This window comes from Eutrigla gurnardus (genome assembly GCF_963514095.1).
Source record: "Eutrigla gurnardus genome assembly, chromosome: 7".
In the NCBI taxonomy this organism is placed as follows: Eukaryota; Metazoa; Chordata; class Actinopteri; order Perciformes; family Triglidae; genus Eutrigla; species Eutrigla gurnardus.
In genome coordinates, this window is record NC_139921.1 from 27,005,486 (window position 1) to 27,028,611 (window position 23,126).

Genomic DNA, 23,126 nt, shown 5'->3' on the forward strand with positions numbered 1-23,126 from the left:
TTTTTTATAACAAAAAGGACAGCAAGTCTTGACAAGACAACTGAAGGTCTGTTAACTGCATCATGTGGTCATCTTCGGCAGATTGAGTTTGCTAATTTGTCATGGCAACTAAACCACGGGTCTCCTCCCAACCGTGTTATTTTAAAGCAGGTAATTTAAGTTGAAATGGTTACTGGGTTTTTTTCCAAGTTAAAAAAATAAACTGTAAATTTCCACCATGAGCCTATTTATTTACTCTCCTGCCTACCGGTAGATATACAGTTGAATAATAATAGATGTATAATATGATTGAATATAATTTAATATAATTTATTATAATGTATAATACTAAATAACACCGCTGTTAGGCGTCAGACTTTGAATGTCGGTATTTCCTACACCACGTGAAGGCAGCGAGACTACGTCTCGTGCCGACATTTGACCAACCGGCGTTGGAGAATCAGCTGATTTTGTCACATGACCACCGTTAACGTGCACCTTCCAGCCTCCTAGCATAACAGGTCGAGACAGCGGTAGTGTAGAGTGTAAATAGTCCCCAGTTTCCGGGGAAACGACACAAAGAAATGAGTAAGTAACTTAATTAAATGCTCGTTATATTGCACATGACGAGAGTGTGTCTGCGCCTGTTGCTACGGAAGTTAGCTAACTTAATGTTTCAGCTCCAGCCAGCCAGCAAGATTATTTAAGCTAATGCTAAAGCTAGCTAACGTTATAGAAGTAAATCAGCTGTTAAATGTGAGGACAGCGGCGGAGACGCTGACAGTTACAACAACAAAGAGGGCTAATTTAAAGGCTGCTGTTGATGTCATAAGTCACTGTATTATATTTCACATACGACGCTGTGTGTCGCTGAAGAAAACACGCGTGGATAAGGTTCAATTCATTGCTTTTTGTAGTCGTGCTAATTTATGATTAATGCCAGCTGTGTGAAATCAATTTAAGGGGCTGATTACATGTAATAAACTGTCATTTAAAGCGTATAATCTGGTGTCAAAGCAACCCTGTATAACATGAAGGGACCTATATAATCAACTTATGCTGCCACACACGACTTCCCGTTTAGAAACATGTGGAAATCCAGTGTTATACTTACAAAAAATACCCCACTGTTGATTAAATTAAAGGCTCTTAAAGTGGTTGAGGTAAACAACACATTGTTGTTTAAAATGAGAGGAAATCAATATGATTTCAGATGAGAGGAGTAATGCATTTCTGTTGTGCGGATTAATTTATTTTTTAAATAAATGACGATCTGCTGCACTTTTCGGTTGTTATTATAGTATTTTTTTTTGCTTTGTTGGCTGTTTATTTGTTTATTACCCAAAAATATTTGTATGATTTTTTTCCAGACAGAAATACAATTTGTTTAAAAACGTTTTTTTTATTGTATATATTGAGTTTACGGTCAGATAATGTGTATTTCTTTGGTTTTGTCTAAGTGTAAACTCACACAGCTGTTTCTTTCCGTGTCAGTTGAAGAAACCCTGAGCGTCCTCCCTGGCTGTTTGGAAGTAAAGGTGCATGTCCAGTTGTGACAGCTGATCCGAGGAGCGCCACAGTGACAAAGTGGCCATGCATCCCTTCGGCTGTGAGGCCGAGACCTCTCTTCAGGACCTGTTTGAGTACTTCAAGAGGTGCCTGCAGGGTGGAGAGTGGGAGTTAGCCAACGCCTGTGTGCCACAGCTGGTTAACTCGAAGGGAGGAGGACTTTCAGAAAACCTCTGGGACATAATCAAAGCTATTGTTTGCCATCCTTACAATCTAAAGTGAGTCCCACAGGTTTTGTTAGATGGATCAGATGGAATCAGTATTGTTATGTCGGCAAAAATCCCCAAGGCTGACCTTGGATTGAATGAATGTGTGTTTATTTTGCAGATGGGAGTCTGTGGGAAGTCCACACAAACTGGCTTGGTTTTGGCTTCAGGTTTTGGAGAAATGGACCGAAGAGCAGGTAACTCTATGAAGAATGAAGTATTCCAGCCTTCTCTATTGTGCTTATTTGACCTACTCTGAAACAACATGTTTAGTCGCGTCATATTCCAGCTGCATGTCTATATTTGAGACCATTTTGTTTGTGTTAACTTAAAAAAAAGCTTTGTTTTTTTGGAACCCGAACGGGAATCTTGAAAACTGCGCTCTGTTCTTTCACACGGTAGTTCGTGATGTGAACTGATGTGACGAGATAATCCGACTCTTGTTTACGTTTCCGCTTCAGGTTCCTCCCGACGTCAGGAGAGAGCTGGAGTTCCTGCTGCTCCTGGAAGAGTTGGGCTCAGAGAGCATACCAGAGACGGTTCTCAAGGTTATTATCATTTTATATCGTACGTTCGCACAGGCCAAGTCTTCTAAGTTTGACTTGTTTTGTCCAGTTTTTACATGTTGTGGCTCCAGACTGAGATCAGTTATCTTCCAGCAGGAGTTGCACCGGGCCTTCTTGGACACACAGTCAGAGAAAAAGGCTCCGGAGAGTTCAAGGACAACAAATGCTGCTGTTGAGTCTTGCCTGCGAACCTTATTGGAGAAAAAGAAGCCCAGACTGGCCCAGTGTTTAACACATTTCTTACAGGTAGAGCCAAACATATTGCATCTATAATGTAACACAAAGTGATTAAACACATTACTTATATACCTGAACACAGAATGATCACCTGAAATGGTTCATGGGTCTTAATATATTATTGTATATATAGCACAGCTATAGTATGTGTGTATATATAGAGAGATTTAGCTCATTTTCCCTGTTCTTCCACAGGACCAGTCATCCACAGAAGACAATCCCCTGCAGCACACATTCATCCAACACCTGATGAAGGAACTGGGAAAACTGGAGCGAAGGCCGGAGAAGGTGGATGAGTGGGTGGAGGAGATATACGCCGCGTTGTCTGCGATGCCGTGGGGCTCTGGGAGAGGCGGCGGGCAGCTCGAGGCTCTGTGCGAGGCCCTGTGGGCGGCCAGAGACCGGCCCCTGAAGGAGGAGAGGGTCCTGAGCTCGTTGCTTCGTCCTCGCTGCGATGCCCTGGTCTCCGTTTACTGTTCCACCGCTCTGAGACTTCAGAGGGATCATCTGCTCAGGAGCGCGCCTCATACACAAGGTAACCCACTGTGTTCAGCTCTGATAGTGAGAAGCCCGTTTACAAAGGTTTGCTTATATTAAACTGGTTGCGTTGCAACTTAAACCACTCATTTGACTCTTGAATTCATAGATGAAAACTAAGGATTGACTCAGTTTGAACTAAAACACAGATTTCAACAGGAATGTATGATGTTGCCCTTAAAGTCATCTTCATTTTAAATAGTTTCACCAGATTGCTTGGAAAATATAGTTAAACTTAGTACAAAAAAAATGTATAGTACTGATACTGATCTAATATTTATATATATGCTCAGTTTGGCCTTCTGTGACCTCAGTTTTAAAAAGCAAGTGTTTGCCTCATTTCTTTTTCTCTTTGAAATCACACTTCTGCTTCTGTGGTCTGTTTTTTTTCTTGCTGCCCTACAGTTTTATCAGCATCCAAATAGATTTCCGTTCCTTCTCTCAAGACCATGTTTGCTGATAATGTGGCATTATACCAATAGTGGTGATTGATGGATGTGTTATGGTTTAGCCTTTATATACAGGGAGTGTCATTGTTTCTTATTCCAACGCAAACCAAACTTAAAAATGAGCTCTGTAAACAGATTCTGCATTCACATGTGGAATCTGGAGGCGAAGGGAGAAGATTTTGGTAGAGGAAGCTGGTTGTGGTTTCCGGTTTTAGTTATTGACCAATCACTTTTGAGCCAGCTTTGGTTGAATGCAGGCGTGACGATTGCTAAAGAGGTGGCAGAAGTGCAATCTCAGGACCTGATGATTTACGCTGTTGTCGGTTTAAAATTAGCTCCTAAACTTGCTGCTTGTGAAACAATCCGGCCGTAGACGTCGTCTCTCAGCTCCGACTCCAGTCTCACATCTCAAAGCAGCTAATCAGAGTGTAAACAATGAGCAGAGCACGGAAAAGGAAGCCTTTGCCCGGATTTATGCTGGCATCACGAGGCTTATCTGTCGCCAACGATTGACCACTAAATGCCTTCCGTGACATCTTATTCACAGAGTCTCTAAGAGGAAAAACAATGGTCATGAACATTCTTTCCCTTTGCAAAACTTTATGAATTCACTCGCATAACTTTTTATACCACATTTATGTTACCGGCAACATTTCTTGTGTTCCATTGCTACTTACTGCTTATTATTATTTGTTTTAAAACTACAAGGATCTTTAATTTTGTCTTGATTTTGAGTGGCCAGTGAAGTGGAGTGCTTTAAATTGAATACAAAAATAAAATTCTCTAAAGGAAAAATCTCCCCCTGCAGCCTTTAAATTGGCGTACTTATGACTGCCAAACATCGCCCGCGAAAAATGTAAATATGGCGTCGGTCAGTCTGCCTGCCATAAATCCTTTCATCAGATTCCACATGGAAACGGAAATAAGAGTTACTACATCGGAATAGATCATACAGAGGCATCAGTATTGAATTGAGACTATTTCATAACCAGTTGAAAGGGTAAATTGAATAAAAGCCTTTGGTGGATGTCATGTTCATCTGGTTTTTCCTGTTTTCTTATCCGCCTCTCAGCGGACCTTCCTGAGGCAGAGAAGCTGGCCCTCAGTTTATGTTGCCACAAGGATCGTCCATCCATTTGGAAGACCATTTATTTTGAGTGCCTTAGTAGTGGGAAGCACTTCCTTGAGCAGGTCTTGGTAAGTAAACCTGAAACATAGTCGTGCTAGTTCAAGAAGTGACACAGCGTACACAGTCTTCTTTCAGTACAATCGCCACTCTGCTTTTTTCAATATTATTGCTTGCTAAGTAAAGTTCGTTAGCAATCACATAATGAAATTCGCTAATGTAATAATAACATGGGGTTTCCCCCTGTAGGTTACTGCGCTGGACTTGATTAAACACGAGGAGTTCTGTCAGCTGAGAGACTTCCTGAAGTTGGAGTTTCAGCCTTTGTCTCGCCTGCTGTTGCTGCTGGGATGGACTCAGTGTCGCAGCCTGAGCTCGGCCCAAACGCTGCTCGGCATCCTTCACCGAGAGCAGGCAAGACGTCCGCCTGCACCTCCTCCACATCTGTTTTACAGCTGTTAAGTGCAATCTGCTGATACGATCTTTTCCATCTTTTTAGGCGCCGGCCAACGACTCCGTTCTGCAGGAGTTTTCGGATCTTTTGTCCTCTCAGCTTGGAATACTTGAATGGTGTAAAAACAACAATCCGTAAGCATTTTTCTTTTTTCCTTTCAAGTTCCACTCCATCTCAATCATTATATATATTTTTAATGTTTGCTTCTTTTGTGATTGTTTCTGCAAAGAGGGATTTCCATGGAGGCATTGCTCTCACAGCTACACACTCTGGACAATCACTCTGCCCTCTATGTTCTGCATTCCCTGACTCCTTTGGCTCAGTTCGAGGAGAGCAAGATATTGGATCTGCTGCAGCAACTGCCAAATTCGCCAGAAACAAGTCAGCATCTTCATCATCCTCTCTCTTGTTCGTCTGTCAAAGTCTGACATGATTTTGTTGCCGTCCGTTGCCAGTAGAATAATGTAATGTTTTCCCCTTGCAGAAGACACCGAGGTCGTCGGTACTCTCAGTTCTGGCGTGCAGAGGAACGTAGTTTTGTTCCAGGGCTTTTGTGCCATGAAGTATGCCATCTACGCTCTTTGTGTAAATGCACATAAATACTTAAACTGCACTGAGTGTGAGAACATGCAGCAACAGCAGCATCAGACCTCCGGAGCAGAAACGGACCAAAACCAAGCCTCAGCGTCCTCAGAAGGTACACAGGATGTCTTTCTCTTCTGCTGTGAAGTTTCAGTTTGACGATGGATGGAAAGTTTCCTGTCTGCTCATTCTACTGGATTATAATCTGCATTGCTGTAACCTAGGCCTGTAATCTGTAGTTAGTTTTGGTTACAGCAAGCAGTGGTCGACTGCTTGTAAAAGTCGATCAACAGGAAAATAATCGCCTACTATTTTGATAAAAGATTAATCTTTAAATTAGTTTTTTAAACAAAAAAGAAAAATGTCTCTCAGTCTCTCTAAATATGGAGATTTCCTGCATTTCTCTATTTTATATCATATATCATTAAACTGAATGGGCCCTTTTCCCTGCCTACATTTTTTGATTGGCAAAAAAAAAAAGTATTTCCAAGATTAAAGTCAAGGAAAAAAACTTAAAAATGTATGTGGAAAAAAAACTTGCACGGTTGCCTGGTTGCATTTCACCACAGTGTCTCTTTAAAGTCTGGATTCTTATGATAATATGGTCATTCTGGGCTACAATCACAAGTATTTTCTTTTTGCTAAATCTGATTTCAAAGTATAATTTCATTAAGTCATCCGCTGCAGGCATAACACACAGCACGCAGTCTGTAGTGTGATGTGGTTCCCAGACAAACCCCACGACCCCAGCTATTTTTCTGAGTCCTCGTAAATTAGTTTCTTCTTGTAATTTACAACTTTAGTCTCAGAGGAAAAACTTTCTCCCTGACAATTTTCATTTTTTTAATGTAGAAAAATAATCAGCAGATAAATTATCAATGAAAAAAGTCTAGAAATAAGTGTTTTCTACTTTTCCTTCATAACTTCTCGATTGATACTATAAGAAGAATCTTGTTGTACATGTTGTACAAACATTTCCGATTGAGACTCTGGCCTTTGCTCTCCTCCGTTTGCTGCGTTCTCCAGGTTGCCATTTGCTGTTCCAGCACTTCCTGTCACAGTGTCAGCTCTATCTGGAGGCCGTGCCCGCCATGTTCCGCCTGGAGCTCCTGGAGAACGTCTTCTCCCTCCTCTTCCTGTCCACAGGCGACTTCGCCCAGATCCAAAAAGACACAAACTCGAACCAGAACACGGGCAATGCCACTCAGTCCGAATGTTTAACAAACGCAGGAGGAAGCGCAAAGTTAGAATCGGGAACTCAAGTAACGGTGGACGAGACTGAGTCCAGCAGGAAAGAAAACCAGAAGCTGCATTCACCAGCAGCAGGCCACCATGGTCACCTGGAGCTGGGACACTTTATCCAGGGCTGCCGGGGGTTTCTGGTCGACGTGACGGCCATGGCCGGCTTTCTGAAGCTGCTGAAGGAAGGGTTGGAGGGTTGTGTGGTGGGCCAGGAGGACCAGGAGGTGGGAGGTGCACCGCCCCGAGAGGCTGAGGCGGCGGAGAACCTCGGCTGCTCGGTGACTGCCGAGACGTTCGGGTCTCGTCTGCAGAGGTTGTCCAAACGCACTGCAGAGGCTCAGTGGAGGCTGCAGATCATCACCAGCAATCAGGGCAGCGGAAGTGGTGAGATGGACGAGATATAGCTTTAGCTTCTTGTTTTTTTTTTTAGGAAAATCAACTGCAGCTAAAGTTGTGACATTCATTCTCTTGATATTTATGGTAAATTCACTTGACAGGTTCAGAAAGTCCTCTTCGGATGTCAGCGGTCAGCTCTCCGGTCACTTCTCTGGGAAGCAGCAGGACATCGAGCCTGAGGAGAAGGAAGAGAACGGGGAGACACTCTACAGAGAGACAGACGTCAGTGGAGAAACACAATGGAGAAGTCAGCACCAGTGCATCAGGTAAAGCATCACAGCCTGTCAGCCTCTTTGATTAATTTGGGTAAATGAAAACTGTAGTTTGCTTTCATCTTCACTCAGATGACTCATCCTTCAGGAGAAGTCAGGGATTTTCTTTGTTCATTTTTTCTGTGGGTTTATGAAGTGTGCCTTTGTCTTTTGTCAGATGGAGGAGGAACAGGTTGTGTGGAGTTGGAGGTTTGTCCGTGCGGAGGTCCCCACAGCTGGCTGGTCCCCGCCATGCTGTCCCCCCCAGAGTCCTTACTCATGTCCTGCATCCGCCGAGGGAACTTCATGGAGGCACACCAGGTCTGTGTGGCAGATGGACTTGCATGTTTGTGTTTTTTTTAAACTGATACTTAATCACGTTTATGGTTCCCCTTTTTTTTTAGCGTGGTGTATTTCTTGGCTTCCCTGCAGGTGTCTCGGGTGTTCGATCTGCAGATGTCTGCCTGTTGTGGTGAGCTGGTGTTCATGGAGTGCTACAAAGAAGTCCTGGTGGAGCTGGGACGGGTGGAGCAGAAGATGGAGAGCCAGTCAATGTCCTCATCCTCATCCTCCTCAGAGGGTTTGGGGACGGCAGCTGTGTCGGCCGCAGGGAGGAGTCGGCTGGGCAGCAGCGGGCGATCGACCCTGCAGGCCATCGGAAGCGCTGCCGCTGCAGGTTCGACCTCTGTTTTCTTTTCCTGTTTAGGATTCCATGCTACTCTTAACAAAAGGAATGGAAATGCACATTAAACAGCCTGAATGAAATGGTTGGCTTACTTTTTTTTGTCAGAGCATTTGTTTTATTGATGTCAGGATGTAGAGAATGTAATCATGCATTTTTTTAATGAGTGTACTCTTGTTTTTATAGTGAAAATTGAGTTATATTGATATGTATTATGTGCTTTACTGTTAAGTGTTTTTATTGCCACTTAATATGTAACTATGTACAGTAAATAACTCAGCATCTGACATGTGTTTCTCCCTGCAGGTGTGGCGTTCTACTCCATCTCAGACATAGCAGACCGCCTCCTCAGCACCCCTGCGCACCCCATGCTCTCCCTGGAGGACGGCTACTGGCTGAGCCGCTGCACCTCAGACCCCTCCAGCCTCCTGTTCACGCTGCTGGAGGAGCTCAGCCCAGCGGCCATGGCTGCCTTCGACCTGGCCTGCTGCCACTGTCAGCTCTGGAAGACGTCCCGGCAGCTGCTGGACACCGCAGAGCGCCGACTCAGCAGCAGCTTGGAGGCTCGAGGTATGCAGCCTGACTTTTAGGGTATTTTTAGGAAGAAGTTTTAGCAACAATGTTTTATTTTAGAACAGATTTAGTCAAACGAGACCAGCTACGATGTGATGTGCACAGGTGGTAATTTTGGTTTCCCTCTTTAATCCCTGTCTGCCTCCCCAGGAGTCAGAGTTGACCCTAAGGTTCCCCATTCGGAGGGGATCTGTGGATTTCCTATGGTATTACAGCAGATCAACAAGATCCTGAATCATTCTGCCACTATTAAGAGTTCTGTCAAAACAGGTGAATAAAGATATTCAAACATTTTCATCCAGGGGAATAAGATAATGTGTATTCACATGGAAGCTCCAGTATTGGAAGTAGCCAATCATGCAAAATAACTCTCCTGACCAGAGATTCAATGTGGAAAAACGAAGCAAATGTACAAATGTTTCTCTGATATGGATCCTCTCTTATTAGAAACTGTCGGGGAAGACCAAGTGTTCGCCAGCCCGTTTGGTTGCTGCATCCAGGAGGTGCTCCTGTGTTGCTACCCGGCACTGAGTGAGGAGTGCATCGCTGCCCGGCTCGGTCTGGCTCAACGTTTGGAGACCACCCTGCACATCCTGAGCAGCGCTGCGCATGCTTCAGGTCGGCATAGTAACAATTGCATTAAGTTAACAATTACTTCAGTAAAAATGTTGGATTATACATGCCAATCAAATGATCTTCTTACATTTACATGACTTAAAGCTCTGTTGCGTGTTTTCCAGTAATTGTTTAATATCGGATACAATTTGGATCGTTCCAAAATACCAGAAGAACATGTGTTGCATTGAAAGGCTGTATGACCTATAGTGTTTGTTGCATCTCCTTTTATAACAGAGGGCAGTGTGGGCAGCGCTCTCCTGGTACAACTGGTGGAACAGGCCAGTCTGAAGCAGTCGGAGCTGGAGGCTCACCCTGTGCGCTCCAGCATGAAGCAGCTGCTCCGGGCCCTGGATCAGCTTTGCCCCTTCGAACCGGACGGAGATCTCGCCAGACCGGATTACGTGCGCAGTTTCCTGGACTACGTGAACACGCTGGCGTCCGTGTTGGTGCGCAGCCTCGCTTCGGAAGGTAAAGTCGTTTGTCACTGAGGGGAGATTATGTGGTTTCCGTGTCCGTTTTTGGAGGAGAGTGGCTGATCTAAAAACAGAAGTATCAGTTTTTGGATTATTCTGCTTCATGCATTTTGGCCATGGCAACTTCTAACAACAGCTCTTTACAAGTAGTTTAAGTGCATAGTGCTGTTTTTATTAAACATTCTTGCTGCAGCACTCACTTCCCCCACAGTCGGTGCTGGGAATTGAATCAGCAAAGCGCTTGCTTAATGGGTTCCCTTTTTATACCAAACTACAGACATTCTACCTCAATAGTGACTCTGCTTCTTCTTCTTATACCTGGTTTGATCCCGACTTGCCTTTCTGACTGTTTCTCTTAGATCAGAGCGGTGAAGTGAAGCTCGGGAATCCACTGCTGGTGTTGCTTCAATCCCCATTTCAGCTTCTCTCCCACCTGCTGTTTGACAGGCAGGTGTCTCCTGACAGGTAAGTGAACACATATACACACCTGCAGTTTGCATGCTATGTTATTTCTCCCCTTGTTACACCAGCTTACCTGAACTGCAGCTTAAATGTGGGCCTTGCAGCTGGCATAGTGCATAAATGGTCTATAGTGAATAATTTACATTTTACATCACATTCAACCCTGCAAATTGCTTCTTACCAACATGAATGAGATGAGTTTAATATTACACTTGAGGCTAATGACGATGTGAAAGAGTAGATGCACAACAACAGGTGATATAAGAAGATAAAACTGAGCAGTGTGAACAGCTTACCTATCTAGGACCCTATGAAATCCGTTTGAATTTTTCCCAAATTCCGTGTTTTTTTTCCATCAAATGGTGTCTAATCATGTGGTCGATGAATCTAAATTTAAGAAATTTACTGAAGAAACATTCTAGTAGTTCTAATTCTAATTCCTTGTCATTCAGAGACCATACAAATGTGCATAAATACAAACATACATAATAGACATAACATAAATAGAAACGTTTAAACTGTTGGAGAAAACATAAATTTGTATAAATTCCACAAAATTCCATGTTTTACTGTTGATTCCATTTTCATTGTCAAATCGTGGACATCAGAGGGCCCTACCTAACTATTCCACGCCCTGCTTCTGTCCAGAGTCCTGGCCTTGCTGCAGCAGGAGAGTCTGCGCCTGAGCGTCCAGCAGGTGATCGTCCAGCGATGCTGTGAGACGCTGCCCGTGTGGACCTCCTGTCTGGGTGAGGACGGAGACTCCAATCAGGCCAAGAAAGAGGACGGAGTGTTTGGCGTGGCCAGTCTGTCCGCTCTGCTCCAACAGCATGCTCGGGAGCACATGTCAACTCTGGGAATCACAGAGCCTCAGTCCGACGCGAGCTCCGAGTCCGAGGCCTCGACGGATGACCTGTCGCCTACGTCCACCAACCTCTCCACCTCGCCACCATCTCATTCCTCCTCCTCCTCCACCTCCACCTCCTCCTCCTCTGCTAACCCGAGCTCTTTTCTCCTCACACCATCGGCCCTGTCTTTCCTAAAGTCTCGCTCCCCTTTACTGGCCACACTGGCGTGTCTGAGTGCCTGCAAAGGCGAAACTGCCCGGGCACAATCCTCCGGATGGTCCGGCTATTTCCGGAGCAGCCGCAAAGAGGTCGTCCTCGATGGAGAGCAGATCGCTCGCGAAGCAGATAATCTCCTGAAGGAGTTCCCTATTCTCCGGGCGTACCTTCACACCATGGCTGAGCCGTTGCTTGGCAACCTGTCAAGCGATGGCGAGGAGGGTTCTGCAGAACTAGGGGCGGTTGCTTGTGGGAAACCCCTCGTCAGTCTCCTGCTGTCTGGGCCTCAAGAAGAAGTTGCCCAGGCCGTGGCTGCCGAGGGCTTCCAGAAGGCTCTGTCCTCCAGAGACCTGGGCCAAGCCCTCAGTCTGCTGGAGCTGTATGGGCAAGGCTGCAGCCAGGAGGGGGCGCTAAGAGACCGTCTGCTTGCCTGTGCTGCCTTAGAAGGTGAGAAATGATGGTAAATGGGATGACCCTTGTGTGGTTTGTGTTAAGTTTTGACACTTTATTAGATGTGGCCCAGCTACACTGTTTTACATTCATCAACAGCAACTTTCAAATTGCCAACAATTTGTCATAAACGGTTAATTATGAAGCAAAATACCAAGCATTTACTGGTTCCATGTGTGCAGATATACTTCTTTATTTTTTTATATCTCACTGTAAATATATATGTTCAGTAAACTGATGTTAGGTTCTGAACAAAACCATCAAATTGAAGATGTTATCTTGTGTTCTGGGGAAATGTGATGTTTATTTATTTTTTTATAGACTGAATCACTTAATTAAACATTTAAAAAAGCTTCATCGATAATGAGAATAACAATGAGTTCAAATTTTAATTTTCAATGGATAAAAATACCTGGACAGAATGGCATCACAATGATGTAGCATGAAAATAATTACATCAAATGGGTTTTTTACACATTTTGACGCCAAGAAAAGTGAGATTTAATGCAGAATAGTGAGAAAGCTGCACCAAGCTTAAACCATGGTGCCTATATTTGTGAACCTATTGAGCAGATGACATTGTTTTTAACTTCTCTGCACGTGACTGTTGTTACATATAAAATGTAAATCCTTGGGGTCTTTGCTGTTTGTTTCATGTTCAGATGGAGATGCAGGTATCTGTCAGCTGTTCCGCGTGCAGGATGCTAACCTGCGAGCGCGCGTTGCCCTCCAGGCTCTGGAGCGCTGGCCTCTGTCCGCCTGCCTGGAGCTGCTGGAGTTCTGCCTCAATGACCCGAGCACAGAGAGCGCTCTGAGAACGGACCTGGACCTCAAGAAGAAAGAACTGGACATCTATCACTGGGTGCTTCTTTTTTTTTAGAGCTGAATTGAGACTAGGACACTTATTTTTAATCTCCAGCAAAGTAATGATGCAAGAATCACCTGTCCTTGTAAACAGGCTTACAGCGCGTTTATGTAACCCTCACTAATTTTCCGTGGCTTACTTTAATCCTAGTTTGACGTGCTTTTTGCATGTTTTTCTTCCCTGGCAACTGTTGTGACATGGTGTTTTATTCTTCTGTTGTCGCAGATGTTGAGTTTAGAACATCCTTTTCCTTGGAATACCTGGCAGGAGCTCAGGACGGAGTCCCAGACAAACTCCGAGTCCATGTTATCTCTGATGGTGGAGGCAAAAGTCAGTACACACACCTGCAGCTCCCATTTCTGTGGGATGTCAAACACATTCTTTTCACATTATTCATCGTTCTACTTATTTTTTTTTCAGGAGTTTGCTCTTTGCACACAGTGGGTTGAGCTCCATCCTGTATCTGACCAGCTCCGACTGCAGCTACAGACTGAGCAGTTGCTTCATCTGCTGGAGAAGGGACAGACGGATGAGGCGTTCCAGGTCAAGTCCACTAACATCTGGTTAACTTACACAGGAATCCATTTTTGGCTGTAAACATTGTTAGGGATCACTTAATTGATCCTGACTCCAGGTAGATGCTTACAATGTACTCTGTTCTGACAAAACAAACGAATCATTCCTTGTAAATTTGTACAGCTGCACGATCGTTTGTAAGGCCTATTTACTCTTTTCAACCGTGAATTCCTCAGTTATTGCCGTGATAGTTCCTCCCCCTTTATGTTAATGTCATCACATATTTTCTTTAGTTGCTGGAGGGACTCCCAGACTTTGTGGTCGGCCTCGACGTATGCGAGCACGCCCTGGACCGCCATCCCGGATTGGCCGCATGCCACTTCCTGGCTGACTACCTCACTCTGCATTTCCAGAGGCAGGTGTCTCCAGCCCGTCGACGCCACATCCACGCCCTCCACCTGGGCTCCAAGGTCTGTTCAATATTCATTTCAGAAAATTGTGTAATATTGCAGGAAAGCATTGGCCCTGCTTATGTTATATAGTGTTATCTTCTGCCACAGAGTGATAATTTACATTTTAAAGTCCTGTACTCATCATATTTGCAGAATACTGGAAGAATATGTTGGTGTTATACAAAAAAAGCAATGTTTTTCCAGCAGCTGGTGAACTGCTCCACATCTTCAGGTCGTGTTAATATCAGTGGATTCTTTTTTCTATCCTCCAGGTGTTGCTCACTCTGCCCCCAGTGGCCAGGCAGGAGTATTTCCCCCTGCTGTCGGAGCCCCTGCTGATGCTCGAGCAGCTGTTGATGAACCTGAAGGTGGACTGGGCGGACGTGGCGGTGCGGACCCTGCGGGGCCTCCTGGTCTGTCAGGAGGCTGGCTTCGGGGCCGAGGACATCGACAAGCTTCTGGCAGACTACGCATGCAAGGCCCTCGACTTCTCCTGCGCCCCGAGAGAGAGGTCTCGATCCGGTCAGTGCTGCGTGCGAGTTGTCACCGATACGCGCAGATACACGTTTACAAACTAGAAAATGAGAGAAAACGAGGTATTTGTTGCCTTTGTGTGCTCTTTGGAACCAAATGTCGATAAACTGTCTTTAATGAATTATTCTCTGCTTGGAAGTTTAAAACATATTTCAGCAACTGGTGCCAGAATGTTTGACTGCTTGTTTTTCAGTGATCAGCCTCCCAGATGCGCTGATTCAGTGTCCTGCTCAAGACAGCGGCTCTTTGTCTACCAGTCGAAACGAATCTCCGACAACCTCGACAGGTGAGACATTTGTACTTGTTTAACAGTAACAATATGATACACATAGTGGACCCAGACAGCAGCACCAGCAGTCTAGATGTTCTTGCCTAAGGAAATGTAAATGTTGATTTGCAAATTCAATTATTTTTCTCGTGTGAATTTAGCATTAACTGCAACAACTATTGATTCCTGGTTTGAATCTTGTGTTCTTCTTTCTGATGAATTCCCTTCTTGTATTTAATCACAGCCAGCACCCCGACTCACCCCCTGCCCTCAAGCTGCACGGACAGGGAGAGGGATCGCATCTCCGCGGGGAGAAAGCGGCGCTCGCCTGCCAAGTTCCAGCCTCCGGAACAGCCACCGGCCCGCAAAGACTGGGTCCCTGACACCAAGCAGCACATGTGCATGGTCTGCCAGCGCGAGAGGTTCACCATGGTGCGTCAGCCAAAACATGACCTGATAAGTGGGGGAAAACAAAATGACATGACTAAGGGTTATTTATCTCGTGCTTTTTCAGTTCAACAGACGGCATCATTGTCGGAGATGTGGCCGTCTGGTTTGTCACGCGTGTTCTGAACATAAGATGCCTGTTGACGGCCCAGCAGAGGAAGAAGTCAGAGTCTGTGACCAGTGTTACACCTACTTTCACCCGGAGTAAGACCCTGTATATTTAATAAAATCTTTTGTTCTGTACGTACAATAATATTAAAGATGAAGGGGTTCCCTGTAGCCAAGGAAGTCTTGAGTTTCAAGTGTTTTTGGGGGGAACCCTGCAAGAAAGCATGTAGATTTAAATAAAATCCACCCTTTCTGTGTTTTAATGTATTTGTGCTGTTTTCTTTTTGTTCATGTTCAGTTCTGATGATGAGCTGGAACCTGCTGAAGGTAAATTGAACAAAATCTGAAAATGTATATGACCTTTTTTTCCTCTTTTCTATATCCGAGGGAGGAAAATGTTGTTGTTTTTTATTTAAAGCATGATGTAAAGCAGGATGTACAATCTCTCTCCCTCTCTCCCCTGTCTGTGTGCAGTGGCTGGAAGTCCTGTGGTCACGGAGGAAGCTCTGGATGGGATGCTGCACCTGCCTGAAGTGGTCCAACGGCAGATCCAACTCAGCAAAAACGCTGCAGAGAACCAGCGTCTGCTCAGCGAGTTCTACTACGAACAGGTCTGGATTTCTACATTCACATCATTTACACTCATTGCAGATGACCAAAACTTAAATAATCTGGTGATTATGGTGTGTAGAATGTGTGATTGCGTGCAGTAAAAGAAACCCTAAAGTTTAGTTTATTCCTAGACAGACCATTATACTGTTATTCAGTTGTCTTACAGTAGGATTAACCTATTAAGACTCATCATGGTCTTTTCCTCAAACTCCCAGGCTCCCAGTGCGTACCTCTGCGTGGCCATCTTGTCTCTGCACAGTGACCAGGCGGCCTGCGGTCACCAGCTTATCAGCCACTGTCGCTCTCTGTCTCGTAAGCTGACCAATCCAGAGGTGGACGCCTGCCTCCTCACCGACATCACGCGGCAGCTGCTTTTCAGCGCCAAGCTGATGTTTGTGAAGGTCGGCCGCAATCAAGACCTCGCCTTGTGCGACAGGTAAGATGTAGCTCTCAGTAATTGTGGTGTAAATTGTCTGTTGTGAGGTTCTCAAATTATTTGGATGGTGGGAAGGGTTTTTCAGAATGTATCCCTTAATATAAAACAAGGATAAATGTAATGTGAGTTTCAGCCTTCCTCTGTTTGTCTCATGGACACTTTATTTTTTTAGTTTTGCCTTCCTTTTTGAATTTTATGCTCTCTTTCCACAGTTACATCAGCAAGGTAGATGTGCTCAAAATTCTGGTGACGGCCAATTACAAGTACATTCCTTCTCTGGATGACATCCTGGAGACGTCTGCCGTCACGCGTCTCCGTAACCAGCTGCTGGAAGCAGAGCACTACCAGCTAGCAGTGGAGGTGAGGCAGTCGGTTATTTATTATTTTTTACTGTCAATCTTCAGTCCAACGCTATACAATATTAACACCCCTCCAGCCCCGGTTCCATTATGTAAGTTAATCCGTTGTTCTTATCGTGAACTGGATTCTGGCAATAAATACAATTGAATTTAATAAAATGTTCTCGTTGGAAAAGATGTTTTCATTTTTCTCGCTTCGGTAAGAGTTTGATGGTTGGATGGTTCATCAAATCACCTGCCAAGTATCAAAACCACCGCATGAAGGCCGACTCGCTCTACCTCTGAGCCACAGCCTTCCTAGTTATGTAACCGTTATGTAACAGCAAGATATTTGATTGTTCTCTGAAACCTTCAATTTTCATAATCCAGTACAGTTTGTACACCACGCCTTCAAATATCACATTTACGTGGCGGATATCTTATTTGCAAAGGTGTTCCTCGAGGCTATTGAGATAGGAAGAGGAGATCATCAAGGTCTCACCATGACTTACTGCTGTAGGATCAAGTGTGTTTATTTAGTGCTGCCATTCAACAGATTCAAAGAGGATGAAATTTACAGTGGAAAAGTCTCTCATCCAGCATTCAGTTCATCATGGTGCATAAAAGCCGTTAAATCCGCTACCCGTTACATTCTAATTTACCAATCCAACCAGTTTAATGATTCAATTACATGAATGATAAATGACTACCAGAAAAGGAAGTTCCATGGCTGTTCTTATTGACACTGTTGTTATTGGCTGCTCTACCAGGTGTCTACCAAGAGTGGCCTGGACCCCGGCGGCGTGTGGCAGGCGTGGGGAATGGCGTCACTCAAGGCTGGGAACCTTTCAGGAGCGAGAGAGAAGTTTGCCCGCTGCCTGAAGCCTCCAGTGGATCGCCACCAGCTGAACCTGGGCCCCTTACTGCTGCAGGAGGTGGTCCAGCACCTGGAGTCCACTGTGCACCCCAGTCTGGCCACGGTAGGTGGACGCATCACGGTGGCACTCTCTGTGCTACACTGTAAACAGCAATAGACATTTTGCAAATAAAAGTTACTTTAAAATAATTGACTGTGCTGCATTAGTGTGCAAGGGTGGAGTAGGACAGCAGAGGGGGAAACATCTGCCTAATATAAACATATATATGTATAGAGACTAAAATATAGCTTAAAAAACAATTATTTTAGGTTCCATTCTGCATTATATTTAGGTCAGTCACTCCTCTAGTGTGCACACTCAGACTTGCTTATATGCGCTTATACATCCGTGACCTTTTGTGTTCCCGTGTCAGTCTGGCGATGAGGACATCCTGGCGTCCCTGCGGGAGCTGGAGGACGCCCTGCGAGAGGCTGGTCCCGTGGACCGACCGGAGGGTCAGAGACCGAGCAGCAGCCTCCACCAGGAATGCCTCTACTACCTGAACACATACGGGACTCACCTGGCACTAATCAGCTTCTATGTGCGACACGACTGCATGACTGAGGCTCTGACCTACCTGCTCAACAAGGTGAGGCATCGTTGTGTGCTTTGTTAGATGAAATATCTTGTGTGATGTGGTTTGCCTGTGGTGTTGTTTCATCTGATCTAATTTTAGAGATTATATGGCACCAAGCTGCTGCCAGGATCTCAGATCAGTTACCTAAACTCTGTCCAGGGACCATGATCCCTGTTTGGCCAAAAGTCAATAAAGATGCAGTCCCCCGTTTGTCCCAAAGCTTAAAAAGGTTGAACAAGTAGCGTAAGTGTATTGCCCAGTATGGCCGCACCCTCTTCTTCGAAGGTAAACATTCTTTGCGAGTTTGCACATGTCTTTCTGCTTTATGATGGCTCAGGAGTGCCCAGACGAAGTTTTTCTGGAGGGCGTGTTGCAGCCCAGTTTGGAACTGGAGCGCCTCGGCATGATGCAAAGCATACTGGAAAAACTTGACCCTGGTCTGGAAACATGCAGCCGCTACCTCATCGCCTCGTGCCAGTTCCTGCAGCGGAGGCGATACTACAACACTCTCTACCAGTTCCAGCAGTTCATGATGGTTAGAGTCTTTCATGGTTTTTTTCTTTCTTATACTTCTTATGATCCCTGATCCCCGCTCAGTGTCTGCAGCTTCAAGAGATAGAACTGCAAGACAAAGATGAGGGCAAAATTTAAGAAATAGAAAGTTTTTTCTTATTTCCTTCCAAAAATAATCATGTCACAACCTATTAGATTAATCTTCTCATAAATCTAAAACAGCGTTTTTATTTTGCACCGAGGAGGAATATTGTCATGTTTCCTCCCCCCCGGGCGCTGTGAATGGAGAGGGGGAGGGGCATCAGGACGGAAGGGCATCCGGCATAAAAACCTATGCCAAATCAAATATCCGGATCATAGAAATCAGATTTCCATCCCGCATCAGTCAAGGCCAGGGTTACCAACTACATAGACGGAACCACTGAAAGCAGTTGTTTACAGATTCAATGAAATGATGCCGTTTATGTGAACAGGATCAGGTGCGGGCGGCCATGACCTGCATCCGATTCTTCACCCATGGAGCCGGTTCATACCTACAGCTGGGAGAACAGCAGGTATTTCTGCTTTTGGCCAAACTTGATTTAAAAAAAAATCTCCCTGCTCATATGAGAAAGTTGACGTTGACCTTGTGCACAGCGCTGGTTGGTCAGAGCCAAAGAGCACCTGAGGACGTACCTGCAGGAGCAGCAAGGACGAGGGACCGGGAGGAGGAAGTCTCAGGTCAACTCATTCAGGAAGATGATGTCGTCCAGTGACGTGTCCAGGTCATTCACAACATCCTGTTTCAGTCAACATCATGGAAATATTAGAATTATTAAGGGCTATTATTAAAGACTGGTTCCTTATTTCTTATTTCCATTAGGCATATGAATACGATTGAGCTTCAGCTGGAGGTGACCCGTTTCCTGCACCGCTGTGAGACCTCCACCTCCTCCAAGGTGCCACAGACCAGTACGCCGTCCTCCAGGTCCCCTGGCTCCAGCTCCCCACCTACACTGTTTGGAGGAAGCCCCATGAAAGTTGAGGTTGCCTGCAAGGTGAGCTTCTGGTTGTGATTATCCTGGCATTTAACTTCCTGTACTTAAGATCAGTTAAGATTGTTAAAATGGTACGCAGCCTTGCTGCTGATTTAAGTGGATCTAATTCCCAATGTTGATATCTTGCTCCCAAAGTATTCAAATCCACCAAAAAATTTGAATGTACACATTTTATGTATATTTCTGAGTATATTTTGGATGTTTATTACCGTAATTGTTTATAAAAACCTAAACATTACTGAACATGTTTAAGTTAAGAACTCATTAAGAACACGTGTGATTGATGTAAAATATTAAAGGCCTGATTGTTTCATATAAACACACTGTCACCCCGAAAGTTTGAATATTTTGTTTTCAGACACAATCCTCTGTTTATTCCTATTTAAATGCATCAGTAATCACTTTTGACCAGGTGCAATGATTACAATATGTGTCCCAATTAATTCATGTGTTTGGCGCTATATAAGACAAGACATTTGCAAATAATTCCAACTTTATTGGCGACCCTATATTATAGATATAAGACCATTCTGTCAAGTATTTGTCATAAAATGATCTTTAATTTGTATTATCGCAGGTGATGCTTGGAGGAAAAAACATAGAAGAGGGTTTCGGCATTGCATATCGAGTCATACAGGTATGTTGTGTATATTAGGGGATCAGTTAAATCCATTCAGACCATTTTGAGCCAGCGGATAAAAAAAAAAGCCTCTCTTCCCTTCTCTGCCTCAGGACTTCCAGCTGGAGGCCCTGGCGGTCTACATGCGGGCCGGGCAGAGGCTCGTCCGACAGAGGCAGTACGGAGCCGTGCGGCAGCTGCTCAAGTGCGTCGGCGAATCGGGCGCCGCCACCAAGAACGACTGCGACGCTCTCATCCTCAGCTGCGTCTCCGTCGCAGATAAGGGAGCCGCCGACGTGAGTGACAGAAAAACCTTGTAACGATAGCAGAATGCAGACAGTGACTGTGATAACTACTCACGGCCATGATTTGGCTCCGTGACGTCTGCTTTGGTGTGTTTACTTCCTGAGTGTGAAGTGCTTGCGGGCAATTTCCAACACATTGGTAATGAAGACGTTTACTGTCTTTTAATCTGATTTTAGGCCAAGGAGCTGGAAAGTCTCATTCTGGAGACCAAGAGCACAGAAACCAAGGTAGCGTAAAACTGATTCCATAACATTTTACTCTTCTCTGTTTGTCGTTGTTTGTCTTGCCCGAGGCTGTTCTTTTTGTTTTTAGATGAATATAGATCACAGCGACCCTGTCCTTGTGTTGAGTGCCTGCTTTTTGTTGTGGAAGTCATCCTTAATTTGTCTTCTTCTGTGATATCATTTTGTTTTGCTGATGTTCTTATAACCCAGCATTAGAATGACCTGCTCAAGGAGGTGAAACCAAACCAAAATGATTCCCTTTCATAGTCATTGTAATAAAAAATCACTGGTGGTCTGGTTCTCATCACATCATCCCTCCGTCTGCAGATCAAAGCCTACCTGCTGTGCAGCAAACTGAGGCCGGCGTACCTGCTGGCGGTGAAGCTGGAGCCGAGCCGAGCGGGCCCGTTGGTGCAGGACGTCCTTCAGGCCGCCGAGGGAGCGCAGGACTCGGTGATGCAGAACATCTGTGGCCAGTGGCTGTCTGAACACCGCGGCAAAGCGTCCCAGCAGGGCCGGACCAACGCCAGGTAAAAGGCCCAGCCGGCATCAACGAGAGACTTGCACATGAAAGCAGCACGTAAGAGGAAACAGGGTTTCTGTTGTAACACAACAACAGTGTCGGGGAGGACGATTAGTAAGCAGACGGTTTGTGCTGATGAGCTCGATTAGGGCTCGGGAGGATTCTGGTAACGCTAAAAATGTGATTACGTTGTGAGAAGAGTTTCATTTCTCCCCTCTCCACGCCCTGATGGGTGCTGATGCATCAACGATACTTGGTGTGATCACTGTGACAGAGAACTTTTTAATAGAAACACCCTGATGATCTTAACGTTCGTGCAGCCTTCCTGTCCCGTAACACTGACAAATCACCGCCGTGCTTTATGTCCACTCATATTTTTGCTGGACGCTATTTGGGAGGGAACAATGTTACAACACCGGCGTGACACAACTATTACATAAAAAAAGCTGGTACAGTCATTATCACAGTATAAACAGTATTTGACTAAGATTGATCTCCTACCTCAGCCAAAAGGGAAATATCTTTAACTGGAAGGCCTCTGACAAATGTGTTGCCTGTCCTGTTTTTCATTTTAATGTCCTTCCTGTTTCAGTGTGTGACTTTACTCAGATGTGAATGCAGTGATATGTTCTCCGTCAGGATCGGTACGTTCAATCCTTGAAGAAACTGAAAATAATGCAGCCTCTTGTTGTTTACCCGCTCCACGTGTTCGTCGTGTTCATGGCCAGGTTTCAGCGTATGTTCCCTTTTGGTAAGGGAAATTAATATCAAACAGAATTTGAGGTATTTTAGGGCATTAAAGATCAAAGGTTGGATAGAGAAAGGGACCCACTTATAGATCACCATGTTGATGAAGTTACATTCGTTCTCCAGAATATCAAATTATTACTTTTGTCTCTGGATGTTTTTACGGCTCATCTTGTGTCTCCTGGTTTGGAAATCAGTGTCGCTGATATTAAATCACACTTTTCACTTTGTTCTCATGGGAGACTTGAAAAATGATATAAATCCACAATGATTATCTGACACTGATAATCAATCAAATAATGTTTTTTGAAGAAGAAAAAAAGGGATTTCACTTTTGCCACATTACTCTTTTGATGTTTCTGTGTTTTCCCCACAACGCTACACTCTGGCCAAAACAAGATAATAGTGCAAATGCATTGTCACCATAAAAAACATGTTTTAGTTGAATTAACGCCACTTCTGTTGCTGAAGCTGCCTTTTCCAGGATACCAGAACGTGTAGTTCAGGGCCTCTGACTACACGTCGGACGTCTTCTTTATCCCGAGGAGACACTGTTGTCTCTTCGTCTTGCCTCCCTCTGCTGCTCTAGTCTGAAGACTGACGATGACTTACTGTGATACTAACTGTTAAACAGCAAGAGAGGAAAAGAAAAGCCAGTGTCGACATTCTTGCACTCTTAAATTCTCCTTAACTCGGACTGTTGTATCATCACTGCCGCACTTTATACTTAGAAACTTTAAATTAATAAATACACTTCTTTTGGTAAAAAAAAAGAATACAAAATTGTAAATTATGTAATACAGTAACTGCTTTGATGATGCAGGTACTAAAGATTTTGAAATGTAATTGATTAATCCATCCCCTGTAAAATAAAATACAATCAAACAATGTACAATAATGTTGAGTATTGAGCTTATTGCTGCCAACTTCGTTGAAATGAAAATAAAAGGTTTGACATGTTGGGAAATATATTTTCTTGCTGTTATTTAGCTAGATTGATACCAATCTGTTGGTTGTATGCCCAATACGAAGCTACGTTAGCATGCGGCTAACGTAGCTTTGCACAGACTGGAAACAGGTCAACAGTTGATTGCAGATTTTGTAACTTGTGGGAAAAGCCAGCTGTTTCCACTCTTTATGCTAAGCTAACATTATGTTAGCTTAGCATGCA

General features: G+C 44.5%; 1 protein-coding gene across 1 annotated transcript; it reads left to right on the forward strand.

Annotated features, from left to right (window-relative positions):
• The first annotated feature begins 465 nt into the window (after positions 1–465).
• On the forward strand, positions 466–22,854 carry zfyve26 (zinc finger, FYVE domain containing 26). The gene is made up of 43 exons (XM_084012830.1): positions 466–567; positions 1,474–1,766; positions 1,876–1,951; positions 2,216–2,302; positions 2,417–2,566; positions 2,753–3,092; positions 4,616–4,740; positions 4,919–5,083; positions 5,169–5,257; positions 5,353–5,504; positions 5,608–5,820; positions 6,732–7,331; positions 7,445–7,609; positions 7,773–7,915; positions 8,027–8,270; positions 8,583–8,846; positions 9,000–9,119; positions 9,297–9,467; positions 9,702–9,935; positions 10,300–10,405; positions 11,051–11,913; positions 12,579–12,778; positions 13,007–13,111; positions 13,202–13,324; positions 13,591–13,767; positions 14,022–14,271; positions 14,477–14,569; positions 14,796–14,983; positions 15,066–15,202; positions 15,405–15,433; positions 15,581–15,717; positions 15,934–16,154; positions 16,367–16,514; positions 17,263–17,472; positions 17,783–17,998; positions 18,324–18,521; positions 18,973–19,053; positions 19,136–19,263; positions 19,362–19,536; positions 20,114–20,173; positions 20,269–20,451; positions 20,638–20,688; positions 21,013–22,854. The coding sequence occupies exons 2-43, from the start codon at positions 1,573–1,575 to the stop codon at positions 21,217–21,219; spliced, it is 7,818 nt and encodes a 2,605-aa protein (XP_083868956.1). The 5' UTR covers positions 466–567; positions 1,474–1,572; the 3' UTR covers positions 21,220–22,854.
• Positions 22,855–23,126: the final 272 nt, after the last annotated feature.

Bases quoted from the DNA above. Each gene is read 5' to 3' on its own strand.
- zfyve26 (XM_084012830.1), top strand. From the start codon at position 1,573: ATGCATCCCTTCGGCTGTGAGGCCGAGACCTCTCTTCAGGACCTGTTT. The intron at 5,505-5,607 runs GTCAGCATCTTC...TTCCCCTTGCAG, and splicing joins GCCAAATTCGCCAGAAACAA to AAGACACCGAGGTCGTCGGT. The intron at 19,264-19,361 runs GTCATTCACAAC...TATTTCCATTAG, and splicing joins TCGTCCAGTGACGTGTCCAG to GCATATGAATACGATTGAGC.